This window comes from Drosophila mauritiana, chromosome 3L (assembly GCF_004382145.1).
Source record: "Drosophila mauritiana strain mau12 chromosome 3L, ASM438214v1, whole genome shotgun sequence".
NCBI classification, from domain to species: Eukaryota; Metazoa; Arthropoda; class Insecta; order Diptera; family Drosophilidae; genus Drosophila; species Drosophila mauritiana.
This window is the reverse complement of record NC_046669.1, coordinates 21,040,321-21,062,446: the sequence shown is the minus strand read 5'-3', so window position 1 is coordinate 21,062,446 and position 22,126 is coordinate 21,040,321. Positions and strand designations below refer to the sequence as shown.

The window sequence follows — 22,126 nt, the reverse complement described above, 5'->3', positions numbered from 1 at the left end:
GTTCTCCAGCAGAAGCATCCAGATATAATTGCTCAGTAATGGATGAGATCTCGAGATCTCCGATGACGGTATCTCTCTCAAAGGTGATTCAATATTTGAGTGCTGCCTAAATGCAAATGAAAGATTTGGTAGTTACAATTTTACTTTCTTCATTTAATGCAGAAACAATTTCAACTACCAATAATAGCTAGAGGACCGCCTGCTCGGCCATCCTGGGATTCGTAGAGGTTAACAGTGCGCTGAACAAATTGAAAATATAAAAATACAACTAGGAGTTGGGGAAGGAGGTCGGGTCGGGCAGGAGAACTAATATAATACATAAAAGCTCAGAGATTAAATTAAAAACAATGCAATAAATAAGAATTCGATTCCGTCGAGAGAGAGAGAGAGAGTGTGCGGGAGCAGAGCTCCTTCACTTTACTTCTCTTCACTTCATTTTTTAACGGGCGTGACCGGGGGCGATCGGTAGGAGTTGACCAGACCACCACCCGAGTTGGGCTTGCGGGCCTTCAAGCGATTCTGGAGCGTCTGCAGCAGTCCGGCGAGCACGTCGTGGTTGGGAATCTTCTTGGCGAAGAGGAGACGCTTCACGGAGTCGTCGTAGGTGAGCAGGGCCACCATATTCTGGAGCAGGAAGCACTGGCAGAACTCCAGCAGTCGATTGGCGTTGTAGACCTGGAAAAGTAAGCCGATCAGGATCTCCGTCTGGTAGCAATCTATACCAATAGCAATCGCACCTTGGCATGAATGTACATGGCCACCACATTGTCCACATCGACCATTTCCGAGCAGCGGGCCTCCGTGTAGCGCAGCAACCCCTCCAGCTGGAAGAAGCTGGCCGCCGCCATCAGCTCCAGCACATCGCCGTGGGCCACGTCCAAGGAGCTGCAGCCGCCGCAGTAGAGGAACTGCATCACCAGCTGGAAGATGTGGTAGCGTATGTCGTTGATCTGCACCGTGGGCGTGGAGCTGCCCTCACTCAGTTTGGAGCTTAGCATGCTTTGGAAGCGAGGCGATGCAGTGACCAGGACGATCTTGTGTCCGTAGAAGATCTTGCCCTCCACTCTGCAATGTAAAATGCCCAAAGGCGTTGCAGTTCATTCATACATTTGAATATTTTTGATGGAATTTAAATACTTTAGAGCTATCAAATGTAGGCGACCTATATCCATATCCATTATTTTCACACCCACCTGAAGGTCACGTCGCTGAGTTCTGGGTTGTTAACGAACTTGGGATCGATGCGAGACCCCTGGACGGGCTGCATCGGCGGCTGTTCCTTCACCGGAGGCAGTGTCTCCCAGCCGAAGCAGGTGGCGAAGATGTCCGCCAGGAGGAGTGTGGTGCCCTCGTTCTTGTTTCGAAAGATGTTGAACAGCAGCGGGAGGCACTCGCTCACAAACTGGGCGCTGTAGTCGTCGGGACACACTTGCAGGAAGTCTTGGAGCAACTGGTCTATAACCGCGTCCAGTCGCAAGTCGTGGGCCGCCGATAGAGCGTGCATCCAGCAGTGGAGGGTCCATGGAACCCCAAGTTTCCGCAGCTCAATGGTTATATCTGGCAAAAAGGAACCGTATCGGTATTAATCGTATGCAACGATTGTATCTATCTGCTTAACAATAAATCATTCCTCGAAGAAACACAAAAAGCAGACACCTTGTAAACAAAACAGTTTCAACGAATCTGGCTTCATTAAATTTCCTCTAATTATAAGACAGTCACAAACCGATGAAATTAATTTGAAAACGATTAAAGCCAGATTGAATTACTTAATCGGTCATTGGTAGCAGCTTAATTGGAATTGCAAATGGATTCGCAACCAGCTACCTTTTCGGTTCTGGTAAATTCCTCAACAAAATATATTTGTGTGCTATGGGAAAGAAAAAATGTATCCCTTAAGAAGGACATCCCAAAAGAGCTGATATCCGTGCAATTATAGGAAACTTACACGTATTTATATTATAATCCTATTCCAAGTTAACCTACCCAAATGGTTATTTTCGGCACTGTGGTACATGGCCTCCTGGAGTCGCTTAATCTGCGTCTTGTTGAGCAGCGGCAGAATGTCCTCGTTGTTTCCACTGGCACTGGCACTGTTTGGTCCTCCGGCTCCTCCGGGACCACCTGCTCCCCTCACACCACCCACATCACCCTCGGCCAGCATCTCCTCCAGGGAGAGCACATCCCTCGTTCCAGGTGAAACGGGGTGGGTGAGCAGTTTGCGAAGGCACGATCGGTGTCCGTGGGCAGCAGCCACTGAAATGGCGCAGAAGCAACCCTTCTGCGCGGATCCTGCAAAGCATAGCAAATCCTTCTGCTGCGTGGACAAAAACGCATTGGCTCCGTGGGCCAGCAGCAATGCCACGATCTCCAGGTTGCCAGTGCCGGCGGCCAATTGAAGGGGGGTCAGGGTGCACTTCTCCTCGCTACTCCTGGCCCCGCCCTCCACCTTGCCGCCCCTTTCCAGAAGGATTCTCAGGGCCACGTAGTTGGCCCTGCTGGCGGCGAAGCTCAGTGCCGTCCAGTGCTGAGTGTCCGGCTGAATGGCCGGGTAGCCTGCGCTTCCTGCAGGGGGCACCTCCACATTCGGATCGCATCCCGCGTCCAGCAGAGCGTGCAGTGCCACTTCATCGTTTCGGATGCTGGCGATCATCAGTGCGGTCAGTCCGGCGCTGTTCTGGGTGTCGTACCGAGTGGTGGGCGGCAGAAGCTGGGCGGCCTGGGCTAACAATTCCGCCCGACCAGTCAGCAGAAGCTGTAAAAGGGATTTAAGTAGACGTTTGATTATTAAGACATTTCATGAGTAGCACATCTAGGAGCACTCTCCTTAAAGGAAGACGTTCCAATAAAAGATACTTTTACTTTATCTATATTCCATATAAGTGTGAACACTGAATTACTGAATTAGTTTTTATATAAAACATGAAATACGTACCTTGAACGCAACTCCAATGGTGGCTCGCCTGCCCAGCTCAGAGGTGTCCTCTCCGATTCCGATGCCAATCCCACTTACCACAGGCGAACTGCAGCTACTGCTTCCCGTCCCAGTGCCCGTGGAGCTGACAGTAGGAGCAGTGTTGAAGTGAGTCTTCTTCGTGGGCAGCTCCTCGTCGTGCGCCACCGGCCTTATGGGACAGTCCACTCCGGGTAGAAGCAATCTGGCGGCTTGCATCACGTCATCCTTGTCAATCATCATGGCATTTCGGTGCTCGGCGTGGGCGGCGGCCACCCTCAACCACTCGGCCAGTGGAGGCAGCACCACGTAGGCCCGCTCGTAGCACAACTCCTGGACGTGGTGGCCCGCGGAGGAAGTTCCTCCGCCTGGGGCAGCTGATTGCGCCTGGCCAGCATGGCAGCCCGAGGCGGCGAGAAGTTCCGTGTGCTCCAGCTGGGAGCAGCGCATGAAGTAGAAAAGAGCCGCCAGAGCGGATCCGGACAGGGCGGCGGCCAACTGGAACTCCTGCTGGGTGCGCAGGGCCTTCTCCTTCAGCTCCCTTATGCTGCCCACACAGGTGGCCAGATGACCTCGAAAGTCTCCGGAACTGGTGCATATGAAATAATATAATTGTTTTTATTAGACATGCCACTTCATTTGCGTTAATAGAATCTGCACATTTAACCTAAATTTTCTAGGTTTGGTTTTAAATTCCGTGTTCATACCTGGCAATAACTTGATCCAAGGAGTTGGCCCATCTGGGCAGAGCCAGGGCGCCACTGGCAATTCTTCCCGCGTTGAGATGAGCGAATGGCTGAAGCAGTCCCCACACATCCCCGGAACTGGCAATACTTTGATCCAAGGCGGCCGCAGTGGTCCCGTTGCACTGAAGGGCAATCTCCTCCAGCAGATTCTCGATTCCAGCGCACAGATACACGGCGGCGTACTCGTGGATAAATTTGCCCAGTCTGGCGTCCGTCATCCAGCGGTAGAAGCGCCCCACTGACAATTGGAGTCCTGCCCGGGCGGACTTGCTCTGCTTCAGCGCGCTCTCTCCGGGAACTGCGAACATAGCGGCGGACCTGAGGCACGCTTTGGTGCAAGAGTCCGCCAGCGAGGAGCTGAGCACCACCCGCAGGGCTCCGACCACCTCTTGCTTGGAACAGAGACCCACGCCCGCCGAGAAACGTTGAATCTCGCGGGCGATCCTCACCAGCGCCCGCTGCAGCAGATATCCTAGGCGGGAAACTGCCTCCACGGCCAGATGCTCAGCCTGCTGCTGGCAGCGTCCGTTCCTCAGGACCTTCAGGATGCACTGCTGGCTCCACGGAGGATGCTGCAGCTCAACTAGCCGGTTGTGCGAATCCACCCACACAAATTCGTCTGCACTCGTGCTGGTCACCACCGTCTCCAGCGAGGAGTATCTGCCCAGGCGGCGGGCGGGCTCCGAGCTCTCCGATCCGGCGCTTAGGCTGCTGTAGGTGCTGCTGCTGGTTTGGGAGCGCAGTGTGAGCATGGCCAGCTTAATGTCCTCCAGTCCTGTGCCGCTCCACGGAGCTTTTCCGCCAGGCATGATTCCACGATGCCTCCGCGATCGGGTGCTCCTGTTTGTCACTCCCGCCGCCAGGCGATCCTCGGGTAGCGGACCCAAGGTCATGCCCCCTGCGGGCGAGGAGCTGTGGCCGCCGGTATCTGACATGCTGGCATGTCCGGAGCTGCGGTTCTCGTCCGAAGAACTGTGGCACTCCTGCACCCGCTGCAGCGCCCGAAACTGGTCATGCTGGTGGATCCTGGACGGCGTGGGATTGGCGGCTGTAGTGGGTATGCCCAAAGTGGGTCTGCTGGGCGAGACCTGGCTCTGGCTCAGGCTCCCACTCAGTTGCGGTGGCTGCGACTTTACTGGCGTACTCTGCACCGTGAGTCGCGCTGGACCAGCCACTGCCCTCTGTGGAATCAGCGCCTTTGCGGCGGTCCCTGGTGACGGCATCTTGCAGGACGAGTTCGCCTGTCCGCCACTGCAGGACGAGGATGAGGCTACCATCTTGTGGGGCATCCCCTTGTTCGGTTGCTGCGCCAGCTCCTTGAACACTCTCGGTGCCGGAGTGGCCATGGCCACCGCCAATCCCTTTTGCGACGACAGTGGCGTCTGAGAGGGCGGTAGCTGGCTCTGCACCTGATGGGGCGACTGCATTTGTGGCGGGGGCACGGGGGGCAAGCCGGTCACCTGGCTGGGAGCCTGGTGCTGGCCAAAGTTGGGCGGCAAGTTACCAGTGGGTCTGGAAAGAGTTAAATAAAAAATAATTAGTTTTGCGCCATCAAAAGGAGTTGATGATGTTTACTTATAGTTAGGGGAAGAGTTCTAAGGGATTCAAATCCTTAAGATCAGTGTGCTAAAAAAAGAGAAAATAATTAAGAAGTCATAAAAAAACCAAATTGGATTTGATCTATATTTTTAGTGCCCATGAACACTTTAGGAACCAAAAATAGTGAATGCTTCTCAACTAAGGTAATAACTTTATCCACAAAGCTAAAAATGAAGCCATGGCTAAAGCTTCTAAATTAAGCCTGACCCATTTCCAGTCCCATAAATGATGCAACTCATCAAAATTCCCCAGCAAACAGTAAGAATACCAGGCAAAATAAACAATGAATCTTACTAACGGGCAGAGGATGAGATGTCACACTAACGCTAATCTCTGTCCACACAGTCATGACCACCGTTTAGTTAGCCACGAGCCCAACTTGACACCTAATTAGTCTAGAAGTGCCCGTCTAGAAGAGACTCTTGGTCGAGTATTTTGTTGATTAAACTATTTAAAAATGGTCAAGACCATTGATTTAATATATTACAAGCTGGTGGACGAACATTCTATTCGAATTAAATAATATTATAAAGCTAACAAAATATTTACACCACAAGACTGGAGTCTTAAAGTGGGTTGATCTTCATCGCCACGATTCGTTCTCACATTTCTTTTGCATTTATAACCATCATCTTCTAACTGGGTTGGCAACTTCAGATAACAAAGCGATATTAAAAGCCAGTTACGATTTTTCATTTGCATGCGAAAAAGTCTTTTGATTTTTCATTCTTTTTGGGCATCGTTATCATTCAAATTTTGCGCATCCCTTTGACAGTCTATGCTGTAACTTGAGCTCAGATTGACCTAAATTTTAAATGCTGAGATCTTTATTGTCTTTTTGACAATATATCTGTATATGAAATGCAGATACTTAAGATCTGAACAAGGTTCTGTGCTAAATACGATTTATGAGTGCTTTGAATATCTTCGGAGTACTGTTATAATGATCTAATTCTCAACTTCAATCTTTATTGATCTTTAGTTGCCGAGCAACGACCTCTAGATTTCTGTTTGCCTAAATATTTGCCTTGTTTGTTAATCAATTAGGTAATATTTTAAAAACGAAAATCGAAGAACTGTTTAAGAGCCATTGCTATTTTAAAGATTTTATAGGACTTTTTGTGCTGCAACCCATGAGTAGTTTAAGTTCCCACTGATCCATTCCCAAAAACTCATTTATGGAGCTTGTATGTAAATTTACGACCAACCTTTACGATCTGTGTCTAAATATTATGAGATATAAAATCAAACAACTTTTCTAATGGAGCACATTAAAGTGAACAACTAAGTCGTTTTTTTTCTGATAATCATTCTTTTTTTCTAGTCTGTGTTTAAATGTGTATTTATTGGCACATATGAGTGTATTTAGTTTGGTTTTTACTCCTAGAGCTTACTAGATTCGTTCATAAGTACTATACAGGTAGAAGGAATGTTTCCGAATGTCAAAACTCTACATATTCTTGGTGAGGATTACTAGCCGAGTCGATTTGGCCAATTCTGTCTGTCCATTCGTCTGTCTGTCCGTTCGTCTCTCTGCCCGTATAAACGTCATGATCTCGGAGACTATAAAAGCTACAAAGTTGGGACTAATTTATCATTTCTAGTCTATCATATCTAGTCGATATGAGAAAAACGTTTTACCACCAATCACAAAAGCTGTCATGGCCAGAATTTTCTAAAGTTGTGATTATTTTTGTAGCCATTTTCTATATTTCAAAAATAAATATGCTAAAATATGCTAAAATCTGCGTGTTTTATTCCGACAAGCTGAGTATAGCCGATGAAGCTTGCAATTGTTTGCCAAAAACGAAGATGCAGACAAACTTTTATTAAATTCTTCTAACTATTCCTTTCCTTTTATATTTCATCTAACTATTTAATTTTTCGACAAATAAAATGTAATTAACCGTTGATTAAATTGCAATCTTGTGGGGTGGAGTCACTATTGGCATCTTCCCAACCTAGATTCGGCTGTCTAGTCGCCATTCGGACTCCCAAACTACGTTCCTTTCGCTTTTGGCAATCAAAAGTCCACCCGCTTTATGCCCAGAAGAAATCCCTTTTCCCCGACTTTCACAAAAGAATTGCAGTAGTGCAATGTGAATAGAAATGGAAATGGGATTGGGATTGTGATTGGGAACGAGAAAATAAATAATAGCTCGAGATCCGAAGAGTTCGCAGTACCGTTTCGCTGCCCTCCGCCACTCCTGGACGTAGCTCCAGTCGCACGAGTCCGTCTCCGCCTCATCTTGGCCAGGGTCGTCGCTATCATCATCCGCATTACCATCGTCATTATCACCGACGGCTGCATCGCAATCGCACTCGGATTTCGTTGGACCCACAACGGCCAGAGTGGGTTTTGCCACCGTTTCCACCAGCGCACTGGCTCGCCGGTAATTGCCTTCAATTCTGATATTAATTACGCCGTTCTGCACGCTCTCAATGTAGGGCGGCAGTTCGTCATTCGCTGGCGGGTTGGTCTCCGGTTGCCCCACCACCTGTTGCACCTTCTTCGCCTTCTCCACGCCCGGTGGGCCCTCCTCCGCCACGCTGGTCTTGAGTTTCTGGGACATCTCTTGCAGCAGCTGCGAGTGGAGTTCCTTGGGCGAGGGCAGCGGCGATTGCTGGCCTCCGCGGTGGATAGAGTCGCCGAAGTAGATGACCACTTTGTGGTTGGGCTTCTTCGCCCGCGACGAATCCTCCGTCGCCCAGTCCGGCAGCTCCTCGATAGGCGTAGGCGAGGGCGTCTGCGGGGGGCGTGGCACCGGCATCTGCTGGGCCAGCATCTCGCTGTTCCTCAGCGATTGTGGCTGGAAGTTCTTGAGGGAGATGCCGCGGCGTCGCAGGATGAAGTTGTCGTTCAGCATCCTGCTGAACAAAGTGGGCGCTGAAGGAGCACTCTTCTTGCCACTGGGCTTGTAGCCTCGCAACTCGCGACACAGGCTGCAGGTGCAATCTTTGGTGCAATACATGCTGCTTTTAGTTTCGCTTTGGTTTCATTTCAGATACTTGTTGAGAGAATTACCCTTTTCGGGATAACTTACTGCATAATTTTGAAGGATTTGATAGGTTTTGAAATATTGTCCTTTACTAGCTAGTATGGTGGCTAGTATTTGCATGTGATAATCATAAATTTATTTTATTAAATTTAATAAACTCCCGAAAAAAATATCTTTAGTTGGTTTTTGGTAGCATAAACATTAAATTTGTTCACTTTTGGGTTATTATCTACGATCTTGTATGCAGATCTGATTTTTCTTCAGCACAGAACTCTGTTGTTTTATACATTTCAATGGTTTTTAATATTTTTAGAAATTTCTCTGAGCACAGTTAGCTGCTTCTTGGCCCAGCTTCATGTTTCCCATTTCACTGTCGCACTGGTAACAATGGTAATAATGGTAATTATGCAAATTATAAATTAGCGCAGCTTTTGGGTGTTCATCCATCCGCGGCCGAAACTTCGAATCCAAAGCTGTGTGCGCGAAATCTGGACCCGCCGACTATCCAAGCCGTTCGCTCTCCGCTGGCACTGAAGCTCGACTGAATTGGAAGCTCGGATTCGGTCTGAGCCCCAGCTGCTGCCGCTGCGCCGGCGCAGAAGTCGACTGCGCTGCTTAGTCATTGTCGGCGGCGGTATCTGTTTTTCCTCATTTTCACAGCGCGTTTTGGGCCCCCGGGGATCGGGCATCGTGGATCGGGGATCGGGGGTTCCGGGGAAGCGGCCACCTTGCATGGAGGGTCTTCGGGTCTTCGGCTCTATCGGCTTGGGTAATTTTTCCATTTGCTTCTCAGCTGTGTGACCAAAACAATGGGTCTGCACCAACATTTGACATCCAAAGCCGCCAGCGGCGCAGAAACAACCACAGCAACGGCTACACCAGGCAGCTTTGAGGGCTCACTTTGGACGCCTGCTGATGTACTAGATGTACTGGAGAAATATCAGTGAGTTTTCTTTTTCATTTTCCCGCTCGCCTCTTGTTGCTGCCGTGATTTTCAAAAATCACTGCGTTCGGCGGCAGAGATGCCAGCGGGGAAATTGTACAATTGACGAACGCAGTTTACAGCATTTGCCTTCAGAAAAGTTAAGTTGAAGACATAGCTTATATGAGGCATCTTTAATATCACTTTAGTTGCACCTGCTCCACTTAATAGCAAGTTAGGTTAATAATAATAAGCTTAAAAATATATAACTTCAGTGTTGAAGTTCTATCCTTTGGTTAATCAAGTTTAACCTCCTGCAGCTTAAAGATCTTGAGCCATTTGCCGATCACATATTACCCACGGAAACCCCAGCCATCTCTAGCGCAGTGACTGGCCAAAGTGGCTACCAACTCTGGCGGCGAGCCCTGCACTGAATTTAATTATGTATAACTGTTTGGCGGGGCCAAGGGAGCATAAGCACCTCAGCTCCACATCACAGCACCACCCAGCACACGAAGGTTATACAATCTCGGCACTTATCAGATCGTTTTGCCAGCTTCCTTCCAGCCCGGGATTGCCCCTCCAAGCGGGAGTCTGGGGTCTGGTTCCCGGCTCCCAAGATAGTAAAAACAGCCAGGTTCTGAGCTCTGAGTTCTGAGATCTGAGTTCCGAGCATGGGCAGACCTGCGTAGGCTTCGAGATACATCTACAAGATACATCTCATGTGTGGAGCAAATAAATTGCCGAGCGTAACCTGCTCCTAATGATTTATACAAGCTCAGGCGCGCTGACTTAACGGTTTCTTGAGGTTAGCCTTTTGTTTTTCCGATACGAAACCATGATTTCGACCCCCGGTAGAAGCTTCTCCTTTGTGGATGAAGAATGGAATGGTAAATGGGAGCGGTCCGAAGCCACAGACCCGAATATATAAGCCCATTCACAACCACCGACATACGCGCATGGCAATTGCAATTAGAAAGCCTCGGTCGTATGATCCAAATACCGAAATCCCCGAAAGAAAATCGGGCATTGAACGCCCACGTAATACGGAAAACCGAAACAAATGCTCTATGAATCTTTCTACGGTCCGATTATACAATAACTTTCTTCGGTGGCCGCCGGCTGTTTGGGTTTCTAAGCCAGGTGGATTATTAAAAAAATTACACTCTGAGCAATTTTCGCATTAAAAAGTTTAATTTACGGAAAAGTAATGACAGGCCATAAATATGCTTGCGCCCATTAGGCGGAGCTTTATACGCCGCACTCAAGAGACCCCCCAAAATATAAAAACGGCACAGAAACACAAAACTACACCAAAAGGTTTAATGTAATATTCGCGTGTTTATAAAACAACTCGGCCACGAAGGAGAAAAAGACCGAAAACGGCTGGAAAAACTGGACAAAGGCGGCAAATGCAACTCATCCGAAAGTAAAGAGGAGAAATATGGCCCAGCCCCACCCTTTAGTATCGCCGATGTATATATATATCCAGCATATATATCTGTGTCACCCGACTAATGAGGTTTGGGGAACTTTCGTTTTTCATGCCGACAGTGTTAGACAGGAAATGGTTTTCAGCTTAGATTGTAGATCATTAGAACCAGGTCTGTCTTCCAGCGAGATCATTAATAATCTTTACCTCGCAAATATATCTGCGCGTTGTGGCATGGAAGAGAAGGAGCAGAAGCAAGGTTAGCCTAATGCATTGGAGCCTCAAGGCAAGCCCAACTACTCAAGCCAGATACTCGTACTTGCTGTCAGACGAATTTCATTTCACTTGTTTTCCCCATTTTCCCTTGGAAGATTTACCAAAATGTGATTGACATGGATTGCTCAAGCCAAACTTCTTTGGGCTGAGTCATGGGTTCGATCAGCCTGGGAATAGTGGAAATTACGAAATTAGGATTCATAGGAAAGTTATTGGAGTGTTAGGAAACTTTTGAATTAAGTTTGGCCCTGTCACGGCAATCTGTCAGTTAGAGAACTAGCCGAGTTGCCAATGGTGGTACAACAGTACACTATGCCAGCTATTAAGTCAAGGATAATAATGCCATATGCGCTGGGAATTATACCCCACAACCCCATCAATCTCGCTTAGTTTACACTCCGCACCTGTGTGTCTTCCAAATGATATACTCAAGACGAGCCGTGGTATCCCGACACCATCAGTGACACGGCAATTGGCTGTAACTGTTATGAAACCCAACATCTGACAAATTGCTACCTTCTCCGAGTGCTCTCGGCCCTATCATATCATCGCATCTACCTGATTAGAGTTTAATATGCTGCGACTACTGTGGCGATTTCCGCATTCAACCACATCCCCATCGCCAATTGGAGAAGCTGTGAAGTGGCAGATGATGATGAGGCTGCAGGTAAAGATGAAGATGGCGATGAAGATGGAGTTGGAGTTGGAGATGAAGATGTACCGACTGACTTTGCTTCCGTTTGAAGACGGGGTCTTCCTCGACGGCAGCTTCCCCGACTTAATTGGTCGCCTGTCTATCCAGACCTATCAACAGGCTGCTCCACTCGGAAAACAGCTGCTGACGCCCCCAAAAATCTCCCACACTTTCGCGGCCCGAATTTTCTCTGATCTCTTGGTATTTGCGGCTTTAGACTGGGGCGATTCTGTTTTGATGGCGACTACTTAGTTAGCCAAGTAGGTATATTTTGACAAACGCCGCGCTGTGTCTCACAGATACCCGTATCTTTGGCTGCGCGAGTATCTGTATCTGCGGCCGTAAAGAAAGTCGCGGAAAGGTAAAAAGGTAACAACATTTTCACTTGCCCCACGTCGTCGCATTATTTCTTGTGCCAGCTTTAGTGCTGCGTTCGAATTACCTCCGAATTGAAGATGCTACGGCGATAGGGCCACAGGTACTACAATTCGTGGATGGGGGGATGGGGATCGGGGAAGGTGGGAGTTCCAGTAAGTGTATCAAGTTTGTTGCCCTCGCAGATGGCTCTGCCCTCCGCGGAGCTATTGTCATTGACTTTGTTGGCTACAAATTGTTGCTGCTGCTAGCAATTGAAGCGAATTTTTCGTACATTTTTCCTATTTCAGTTCGTTAGCTATTATTATTTTATTCCCCGTATTGTTGGGCCCTGCTAATTATTCACATTTTGCGATTTTCACTTTCGTTTGCTGTGTGAAATACACCGACTGTCATTTGTTTGTTGTTACTCGCATTTCGGACTTTTAATTGCCAGAAAGAGAGAAGCGCGCCACAATAAAGTTTCGTAAATGCCAGTCATATTTAAGTTTCCTGGAGGGCGGCCAGATTTCGATCGGCAATTGTCTGACTCCGCCGTACGATTTCTCAATCGAGCTTGAACTTTGCGAAGAAAGAGCCAAAACCTTCAGCCGCAGCCTCGCCTGTATCTCCATCTTCGCGTGTACCTCTGTCCGTAGCTCTAAATGTATCTCAAGCTCGGCTCTAGTCTCGTTTTAATTGAATTAGTCTTGACTGACTGGGCCGGGCCCGCATTCAGCAATTATTCATCTCTACCTGAGCAGATGGGGTCGTAAAGCAGGCCCATCTACTTTTTGTGGCACACATCCGGAGCAATCTTCTGCCGCCGGAGAACTGGCACTAATATTTTCCAAATTAACCTTGACCGGCTTCACAATGCGAAAACGAATCGCAGACGGATCGTTCCCGTTTGGCCCAGCGACCAAGAAGTCACGATCGTACGAGAAACACCAACAATCCATTATTATTTCCGAAAATCGTCTAGCGTCCGCTATTCTGCCCCAGCCACACACTTCCCATCCAACTTCTTTTCCTCGTAGCTGCTCATGTATCACTTCCGAAAAGAAGTTGGTCTCTCGGCGCAGAATACAAGTTTATTGTCCGTTCAACCCACACTACTCCCCTTGCCCAACCCCCTCCAAAAGCGCCACACTTCACGCTTTTGTGCACAATTATGCTTGCAAGTGACCAAGTCCTAAAATAGCGGCCATTGTGCGCCCGTCTGTTGGATCTTCTAAGAGACTGGACTGGCGCTTTGAAAGACAATACGAAAGCAGAACGGCAAATATTTGAGGAACTCCAGCGGAGCGGATAAATCCTTCTCGTCATCTTTTTGACATCTAAAAATAGTCATACACGTGTTTTATTCTTAAAAGGAGTTTATCACGATCAACTGTTGTAGAAATGTTAAAAAAATACATTGATATGATTACAAATTTTTAATTTACCAATTTAACCAGTTTTTAGATCAGTTGGAACCTAGTTTCTCAAGCAAGTGGAACCTAGGATAATAAATTCTCTACTCTCTACTTACATAAAAGTCGGTACGGAGTTTATGTTATTTTGTTCAAATTCAAGCTAGGTACAACATTTACCTAACAGTTTAAAAGTTGAACCTTTTAATTGGAAATAGCGCCACCTATCGGCTAGTCGGTTCACAGGCACTGCTTCAGTAACCTGCAGACAGATGGCGTGCTGTCAAATCCATGTAACTTCTCAGGTTCTCTATATGAAATCTAGGTGGCGCTTAAGAGTGTTCGTTTTCTTCTGCATACTGTAATATTTCTGACTTAAATTTTTATCACGTAAATATAAATAATTTGAACAAAGAACAAAGCTCATATTATATATGATGTAAAAATATCTATTTGTCGCCGTTGCTAATGATTTGCTTTTGTTTCAGATGATCGTTGGAGATTACCAGTAAAATTAAGAATTACAAATTAGCTTAGCATTTGAATTCCATTCATCATTACATGAAAAGGCGTGGTACTGGTAATACAAACACACTGAGTAATAGCTACAGTAAGCCCAACTATCTCTTTGGCATAATACCCTAGGGGTCACAATGCAGCTGAATGATTTAGAATAACAAATATTCCATATCAAAGAAGTAAATCATAGCCGAACAACTCGTATGTTCCATGCATGCATAAGCTGTGCATAAGCCACGGCATTGGAAAATAGAAAGACTTAGGCAGCGAACTCACCTTCGCGGCTTCGGCCGCAGTATCTCATGGTTGGCATCGGTTATGCAAAGTGGGCTGAGGGCCCCGGCCAGATGTGCCACGCCCACACGCTCCGAGTCCCAATTGTGGCGAGTGGGCATGCTGTCTGCGAGTCCGAGCGTGTGGCTACCTCTTCTTCGTCTCTCCAACCCGTCGAAGCTCACAGTTACAGATGCTGCATTTTCCGGCTCTGCAAAATGTAAAGCAAACAAACGATTCCATTTAATAATGCAGTGCAGGAATGAGGAGAGGCGTACCTCTATACTATTACATGGATATGAGGAAACCTAAAAGTAATGTTCCCATGAGTTGCTTAATATTAATAAAGTAATTTGTCACAAAGAACTTGATAAGTTAATTATAAATATTTTTGTATTTTCCCTTTCTCTCAAGAATCTATCTATCGTATCTGAATACGAAAAACTGATAGTAGTAGGTAAGAACTTTCTTAAAAGATATCTATGATCTTCAGCTATACATCTTCCAATCCAAAGTGTGCCTCTATTAGACATCGAACTCCGTCCATGGTGGCTAGTTGGGAAGCAGGGGCATCCCAGTGGACAGAGAAGACGTCTAGCCCCTCCGAATGAAAGAGCCCCAGTGCAATTAGTCGCCGTCGACGTCGTCGCCACTTCCTCTGCCCATAATAATTAACGCTGCCCCTTTGAGCGGAGCAGAGGAGCAGGGGAGCGGAGAAAGCTCGGAGGAGGAGTCTCGGGCCATTGCGTGTTTTGCGTCATTGGCATGGCAGGTTGAGCGTCTGTTGATCGTCTTGCTAGTGGCCAGTTGCTCTATAAATGGTCACCGGTCTGGCCCGGCCTGGGCCTGGGTCTGAATCTGGATCTGAATCTGGATCTGGCTGCGAATTTCAGCCGTCGTCGGACTGCAGCCCCGTCTGATAGAGCGTCGTCGTCGTCTGGCGCAGGTGTCGATCAAGAACTTTGGAGCCACATTGGCATGCAATCAATGCCGTTCGATTTCATTTCGCTGGAAATGGTTTTTGCCTGCGTAATGTCAGACATTTCAGCCTGGCATGAGGAAAGGAAAACGTTTTCCCTCTGCAGCAGCTGGTTCGCTTATCGTCCCGTTCCCGGTAAAAAGACTCTGTTCTCTTCCCTTGGAACACACTTGGCTTGTGTGTTATTTAGCTTTTCTATTGAACGCTGAAAGCGATCTTATCGGAAGTGTCCAAGCACCGTAATGGGAAGGGAAATGGGAGACTTTGATGGCGGTGATGAAGCTGGTGGGTTGATGGGGATGCTATATAATGATATAGGTAACTCAGCAGGTTCCCAGTAATTTGGAGCTATGATTCATATATGGGCCCAGTAGCAAACTAGATGTCTTTATTGGCTGGCTTCATTTTGCCAAGGGAAACCATCGATGATTCTCGAAGGAAAAGTCTTAGTTCTTTGCTGCCATAACAACTAATGGACCGCATAAGACCCATTATAGTCCACTGCCATGAAGTGAAAACAAGTTATTGGCACTGAAAGAGCGCTCGAATGAATCACGCCAAGCATCCCACATATTATATAAACCTCCCCCATATAAACGAACGTGATAAATGAGGTTGAGCTCGAGCTTAGGCACTCCAACCGAGCGATTTGACCTTGTTTTATTGGGCAAACAATTTAAATCGTTTTTGCGCAGCTTTAAGATCTATTTTCCGCTCTCTGCGGGTTGCCATTTCGAATGGGCCACAATGAGTGCGATACGCCTGTCGTAGGGTTCACCAGCTCATTGGCTACGTGACCCCTTATCAGAATACAGCTGAATGGGGTCATCTCGATCCGAGATTTCTTTTTAACTGTTTTCGTTTGGGCTTTGTTAGTTTTACTTTATGTCTTCGTTTCAGGCGGCGCATTAATTATCCCAGCCGGGCTTGACACCCAATAATCGAGCAATGGAGAGGAACGTCGATTGATACCATATAAATGGCAGCTAAACAGCCGCATTTTAAATGGCATTAGTGGACTTCATTCTTGTGTTCCCGGCCCATCGGACTGTTGGTCGTAGATTTATGGCCACGATTCCGTCTCCGGCGAGAAAGCGCTGTGATCTCCGAGAAGCTGGTGCAAATTGATACCACATAGCCGAGTTTATGGCGCTCCAACAAAGTGACAAAGTGTCCGATCAGGTTCTGCTTCTCACCGGGCTGCATCTAGCATTTCCGATATAAAAGTGAGTTTTCTACGAGTGCCAGGAAACAGGAGGGAGGCTAAAATCCATCTCAATATGTTCCAGGATAATTGCCTACATTTATTTGTTGATTTATGACTAGAACTATGAGTTCCCACAATCACCTGAAGCTGGTGTTGTTATTCATTGTTTTTACTTCATTTGAATGCCTTCTTTTTAGTTCAATTTATAAACTAATTTAATTATACGAAAGCTATGCGCCTGCAAATTATCTTTATTAATAGATCAATATTATCCCGTTAATACCACTTATAGTTACGAACTGAAAAATTTACATCTTAAACTTTTAATGGAGAACATTCTTCTTTAACCAATTGCTTCGCTACTCGAATATTTACCTTTTTGGCATACCTTGTGCCTGTGCCGTGAGTGATCTTCCCTCTTTCTCCGCCAGCTACCGCATTCCAAAGTGAAAGGCCGATCCGAAAGATACAAAAACACTCACACGCACGGCTGCGTCAAAAGACACACATGGAATTTCATAATTAATATGCCGAACATACGACTAACTGCCTGAAGTTTGCCCCGGGACATTAATATGCAACGATGACTGCATCATGGAATCTAAATCCCGGTGAGAAGTACGATTCTAATTCTGATTCCGAGCCGGGTTCGGTTCGGCGGTCAGGTGGCGTATTTTCGATTGTGACCACAGATCCGACACTAATAGATGCGGCCTTCTACGCCCTTAATAGTTCATTTGCATAATAAAGCGGGTTCAGGAATCCTACCAGATTGTCGTGCTCATCGCTTCGCATCGGTTCGGTTCGTTCGCTCCATTCATTAATCATAGAAAAGATCTACGCTGAAATTTCCAATAGTTTCATGCCCTGGAGTATTAGTTATTTCCATCTGGCTTTGGTGGCTCCAGCGCGACTTGGTTTGCTTCGGTTTCCACTTGTTACAAAGATTAATTGCACAGCTTATGCTAATCCATTGTCATTAGCCATTTATGGACGGTCGCGGTGGCAAGTTGGCAACAAAAAAATAAAGGAATAAAAACAAATGTGAGGAAACCAGAATTCCAGGCGAAGCTTATGCGCGGCTGCGTTTGTTATCTAAACAATTTCATCGGTGAATTTATCACCAATTTCGTTGGCATTCCTTTCTGGCCTATGTGGCAAATAAAAGATATCTGATTTCCGAGGCTCTGTCTCCATTTGCTGCTCTCTCCGCATTTGGGGGCATCTTTTTGGCCAGGGGCACAAGCGCGCAATAAACTGGCCCAAAACAAACAAACTCTCGAACGCTCAATGATAACCGATCACCGATCCCCAAACTATTCCATTCTGTGGCGAGTGGTGAGTGAGCCCCGTGAGGCAGCAAAAATTGAAACGTTTTGTAACCGATACTTGATACTTGGCCTGCCATTCGGAATTTCTTCTGTTTCCATCTATCGAGTAGAAGGCAAACAGCGAACAAATTTCAAGTGGCCCGACGGGCTCCACGAGCTCAATCTTCCTGGGAATGTGTGCATTGGGAACTCCGATACTTTGTTTGTACATTTCCAGGTATACAAATCTTCAATTTATTATACAAATGTAGGGAATAAAGAGCCATATCCATTTCAATAGGCGCGAGGAATGGGCTTAGTTGCTTCCTTAGAAGTAAAGTATTCCAAATTGATTCCTATTGAATCTAGCAATAGATTATGTATTAGCTAATGGGAATATCAACTAATTAAACCTTGTGCACTGTGGTCAACCCATTCAAATGCCGAAGGGGCAACTACCTGATTAGATCCAGATTGATTCGATGCCCGGGAGCGGAATGCAGAATTTGTTGATCTCAATTTGATTTCGAATTTCTTTTGGCAAGTACCCAAGGCCAATCCGGCGATCTCGTTGGGGCCTCTGAAGAACTGTCGAGTGCCGTAATTATCTCCTCTCCGTTCTGAATTCGTTGCATGTGGAAGAATTTTGATTTGTGTCAAAAGCAAGACACGCACGCCATCCGGCATTTCGGGCTACCAGCCCCGGCTTATTTGCCTTAATAAATTCAAAATTAAATTTTCTCTTAATTGCGATCGAGACGAGGTCGGAGTTGGGGCCCGATGGAGCCCCAGAACTTGATGGGCCGGAGAGAAAGTGATTTTCTGGCGTGGCTGCTGCAGTGTCTGCCCGGAATTGGGTCACCTGGTTGATATTGGATTGGATGGCTGGGATCTTGGGTCTCGGCTCTGCGGTCTCGACTTCTCGTGAATTCGGGACTGGATCGATCGGCCAGGGAGCTGGTTGGTTGTTCGGCTGGAGTCGCCCATTGACATTTAAATTATTTGTTCGAAGCCAAAAATGCCACCGAACCAGCGATCGGCGAAGTCGTTGTTTTCGCTGTCACGTGATGTCAGCAAGGGGCCAAATACCAATAAGCGGAGTAAAACATTAAGACAATTTTTCATCTCAACTGACAGTGAAATAAAATACTCTCAGCCGGGCTTATGCAACCGCCGAGTTGGAGCTCTGGTCTTAATGGACAATTGGCTTAACGGAAGACAATGGGCCACGCCCTGCCTTTTCGCTCCTTCCCTTGCCCGCCCAGTCCCTTCATCAGTGACCAAGTGACAGTGACAGGCCGAAGTGGGCCAAAAACCACTTACGCTCACCTCCGACCGCTGGTAATTAAACCAGGCCCCCTTTTGACCAGAGGTCGCACTCCCCATCCACAAGCCGGTATCTAACAAACGCTCTGTGGTCATATCTCCCCCATGTATCCAATGGAGGCCCTATGAAATGGCCCCATAATGTATCAATAATGTCAGGGCTCAGAATGCAGTCCGGCTTTTGCCTATTGACTCGCTTGTCAGGTGTGTCGGCACGAGCGGCTTTGTTGGCCTCCTGAATCCCCCCACATCAGCCATCCACTGCGTTTCTCGATTCTCTGAGGCAGCTGTGCCTTTCGGTTGAGTTGCTGATTCAAGCAATAAAAAAGTATACTCTGTCGCTGGTGGGGTGTTTTCGAATGGCACAAAAACAAGAGACGATTAAAAGTGTCAACGCATCAATTGAAAAAAACTTGCAACACTCTAAAACTCTTTGTTACGCCTATAAACACGCCTATAAAAGGCTCGAGTCGTGTGATTTGTATTTGTAGCCTAATAAAGAGTACTCTACATAGTACACATATAAATCGTCGGTTTTTTGTAGTTTCTGTATAACCGTCACCCAACTAGTGAGGGATATGCAGAAGGAAAGAAGAAAAGAATGCTCATGCTCGCCCGAGCATAATCAAATACAAGTTCTTTCTAGAAATAGACAGGACTAATTGTGCCAAAAGGAACAATTCAAACAACTTTCAAAATTGTAGGGCATCATCCGGAACCCACATAAATCACTATGGCACTATTAAGTCCCAAGATTCGACGTACCCACAAAAGGTACCAAAGATATTTGAATATCTTGGCTAGTAACTCCGATCAAGAACATATAGTTTTATAGGACGCTTTCTTTAACGTGTTGCGTGTTTAACGAAACTAGTATACTTTCTGAATCTACGAGTTACGGCTATAAATGCCGACAAAATACGATATCTTGTCTTCTTCAGGACAGGACTACAAACACGAATCAGCAGTAATATGCACTGTTTGGTGTCATTATTCCAATATCATTACCATCACCATACTATGTTTCAGATATTTTGATCAATGGATCGTTATGTTTCTTCCAGATAAAAAAATCAATTTTAAAAAGTGTTTAAATTCCGCGCTGTTAATCGGCGCTTTTTAAAGAAAGAAAGAGTGCTTAGAAAGAGTTAATTTAAATTAATTTGTTTCGCCCCCATTCCTTATTCTTTTTTTTTTAGGTTCCACTCGAATCGTAAACAAAGCCGCAAAGGTGTCAAACGCCAAAGCTGAAGTCAATAAAAATACTTCACCCATGGGTGAATATACATAAGCCCATTCGAACTCTTACAAACACATAGATATGTTTGCATACGTGTGCTTATTTATGTTTGTGTGCTTGAACTTACGAGCTTGTTTGTTGTCCAATTTAAACCAGAACAAGGAAAAACTAGTTAAATGTATTTGTGGAATACACATAACTTCAGCTTATTGCCAAATGTTTTGTCAGAGCTCGGCTTCCCACCAGCAAAATCGCTTCGGAATCCATACTTCGAATGGAAATTGGGTTGCGACACAGAAATACAAGCCAGAAATGATCTTCCCATGCGGGTCTCAGCATCATTCCCCTCAACCATCGCATTTGCATAGATTTGAGCCATGCCGATATGTATAGGAAGCTTTTTATTAGCGAATTTATTCCATATTTTTATGAACAGTTAAGCGCAATAATGAACTCATTAGGTTTCCGTTTTTAGGTGTGGTAAGCTACTCGAATTCTTTTTGCAGAACTGGTAGGAAAGACAAAAAGCCGTAAAAAAAACCTCTCACAGTATTCAAATTTGCATCCCTAATACTTGTCATACGCTAGAGGGCATTGAATACTGGTGATATTCATGCAATGCACTCAATCGCAGCTCACCTTTTTGAATAGTCCAATTTCGGTAGCTTCCTTTTCACAGGCCTTAGTGGTTAATCCAAATAGCTTACTTTTAAATTGACACAAGAGATACGTTGATCCAGGGGCTAAGCTGGACTTAACTTGCTGACGATTATTCAGTTAATTGGGTTTGCTAACTCAGACTTGGCACAGTGATCGCTTGACTCCGGCTATCTGGACTCACTTTGAGAAATTGCTTGCGTGCAATTAATTAAACAAATTGCTTTACTTTCACCTACTGCTGAGTGGCGAGCAGCAAAGGCAGCAGGATCAGCATTTGCATGGCATTTTCGCCCACTCACATACATGTGAGTGCACCTAAGCACTGGCACAACACACCACACACACACGCACTCACTCACACACGGCTGGAGTTATTTATATTTTCCTCGAATTCTTTTCTTTTTATTTCGGCAGGTTTTCGGCTAACAGGAAAATTGACTCTCCGGATATATGCGAATGCTGACTATATACCGAAAACCACTTTTCGCGCATATTACACGGCCGCGCTCAATCGGAGAATCTGAGTGAGAGAGACGGCGAGACGGGGTGCCATATTGAGACAAAAGCAACCAAGCACAGCCAACGAAGCGACCGCTGGAGAATCGTTCTGCACGGCGAAAAGTCAAAACCACAACTGAAACTTCTTTGGGGAAAAGTATTTTACAGAGCAACGATTGAGCCACCAGCGACCAGCGACCCAATCCACCGAAGGCACGCGCAATAGACGAGGTCTTGGGCTCGGACTCGGAATCGGAAAAAGAGTCGCACTCAACAGGTCGGCGAGTTCGAGATCGGCTCTCTCCGCATACTGTGGCTCTGGGAGAGCCGTGCCTGCAGCCACTTTGAGTAAGTATCTCAAACCAGTTGATCTTGTTTTGGTTTTTTTGGCCCTGGTTACATGACGACTGCCGACTGCGACTCCTTCGGCCAAGCGAGTTCGTGTCCTAAGTCTTTTGTTTTGCGCGCATGGACTGCAAATGCCCGGCCATTATTATCTATGAGTTATTTACGCTCGGCGATTTCGTACTCTTTGTACTGCCTTCGCGGGCCAGGGCCTGCTCTTGTTATGGCCGAAACGAAGCTCGTGGGCTTGGCACACGCTGGCCCCCGAATCGCAACTGTGAAGCTCGGGCCATAGGAATTTCCATGGCCCCGACAGGTTTGGTCCTCTTCCTCCTTTCCCGCCATTCCCGCCTTTCCTGCCTGCTGCCATTTTCCGCCC

General features: G+C 46.6%; 1 protein-coding gene across 2 annotated transcripts; it reads right to left on the bottom strand.

Annotated features, from left to right (window-relative positions):
• Positions 1 to 132: 132 nt before the first annotated feature.
• On the bottom strand, positions 133 to 21,556 carry LOC117139295 (ankyrin repeat and BTB/POZ domain-containing protein 2). 2 transcript variants are annotated; one of them, XM_033301527.1, is made up of 8 exons: positions 20,884 to 21,556; positions 14,186 to 14,393; positions 3,661 to 5,211; positions 2,936 to 3,542; positions 1,987 to 2,755; positions 1,194 to 1,557; positions 738 to 1,065; positions 133 to 675 (listed from the first exon to the last, which is right to left on the bottom strand). In XM_033301527.1, the coding sequence occupies exons 2-8, from the start codon at positions 14,302 to 14,304 to the stop codon at positions 433 to 435; spliced, it is 3,981 nt and encodes a 1,326-aa protein (XP_033157418.1). In that variant the 5' UTR covers positions 14,305 to 14,393; positions 20,884 to 21,556; the 3' UTR covers positions 133 to 432. The 2 variants fall into 2 exon arrangements, with proteins under 2 accessions (XP_033157418.1, XP_033157417.1); XM_033301526.1 differs by lacking the exons at positions 14,186 to 14,393; positions 20,884 to 21,556 and adding an exon at positions 7,483 to 8,402.
• Between the last annotated feature and the right edge of the window lie 570 nt (positions 21,557 to 22,126).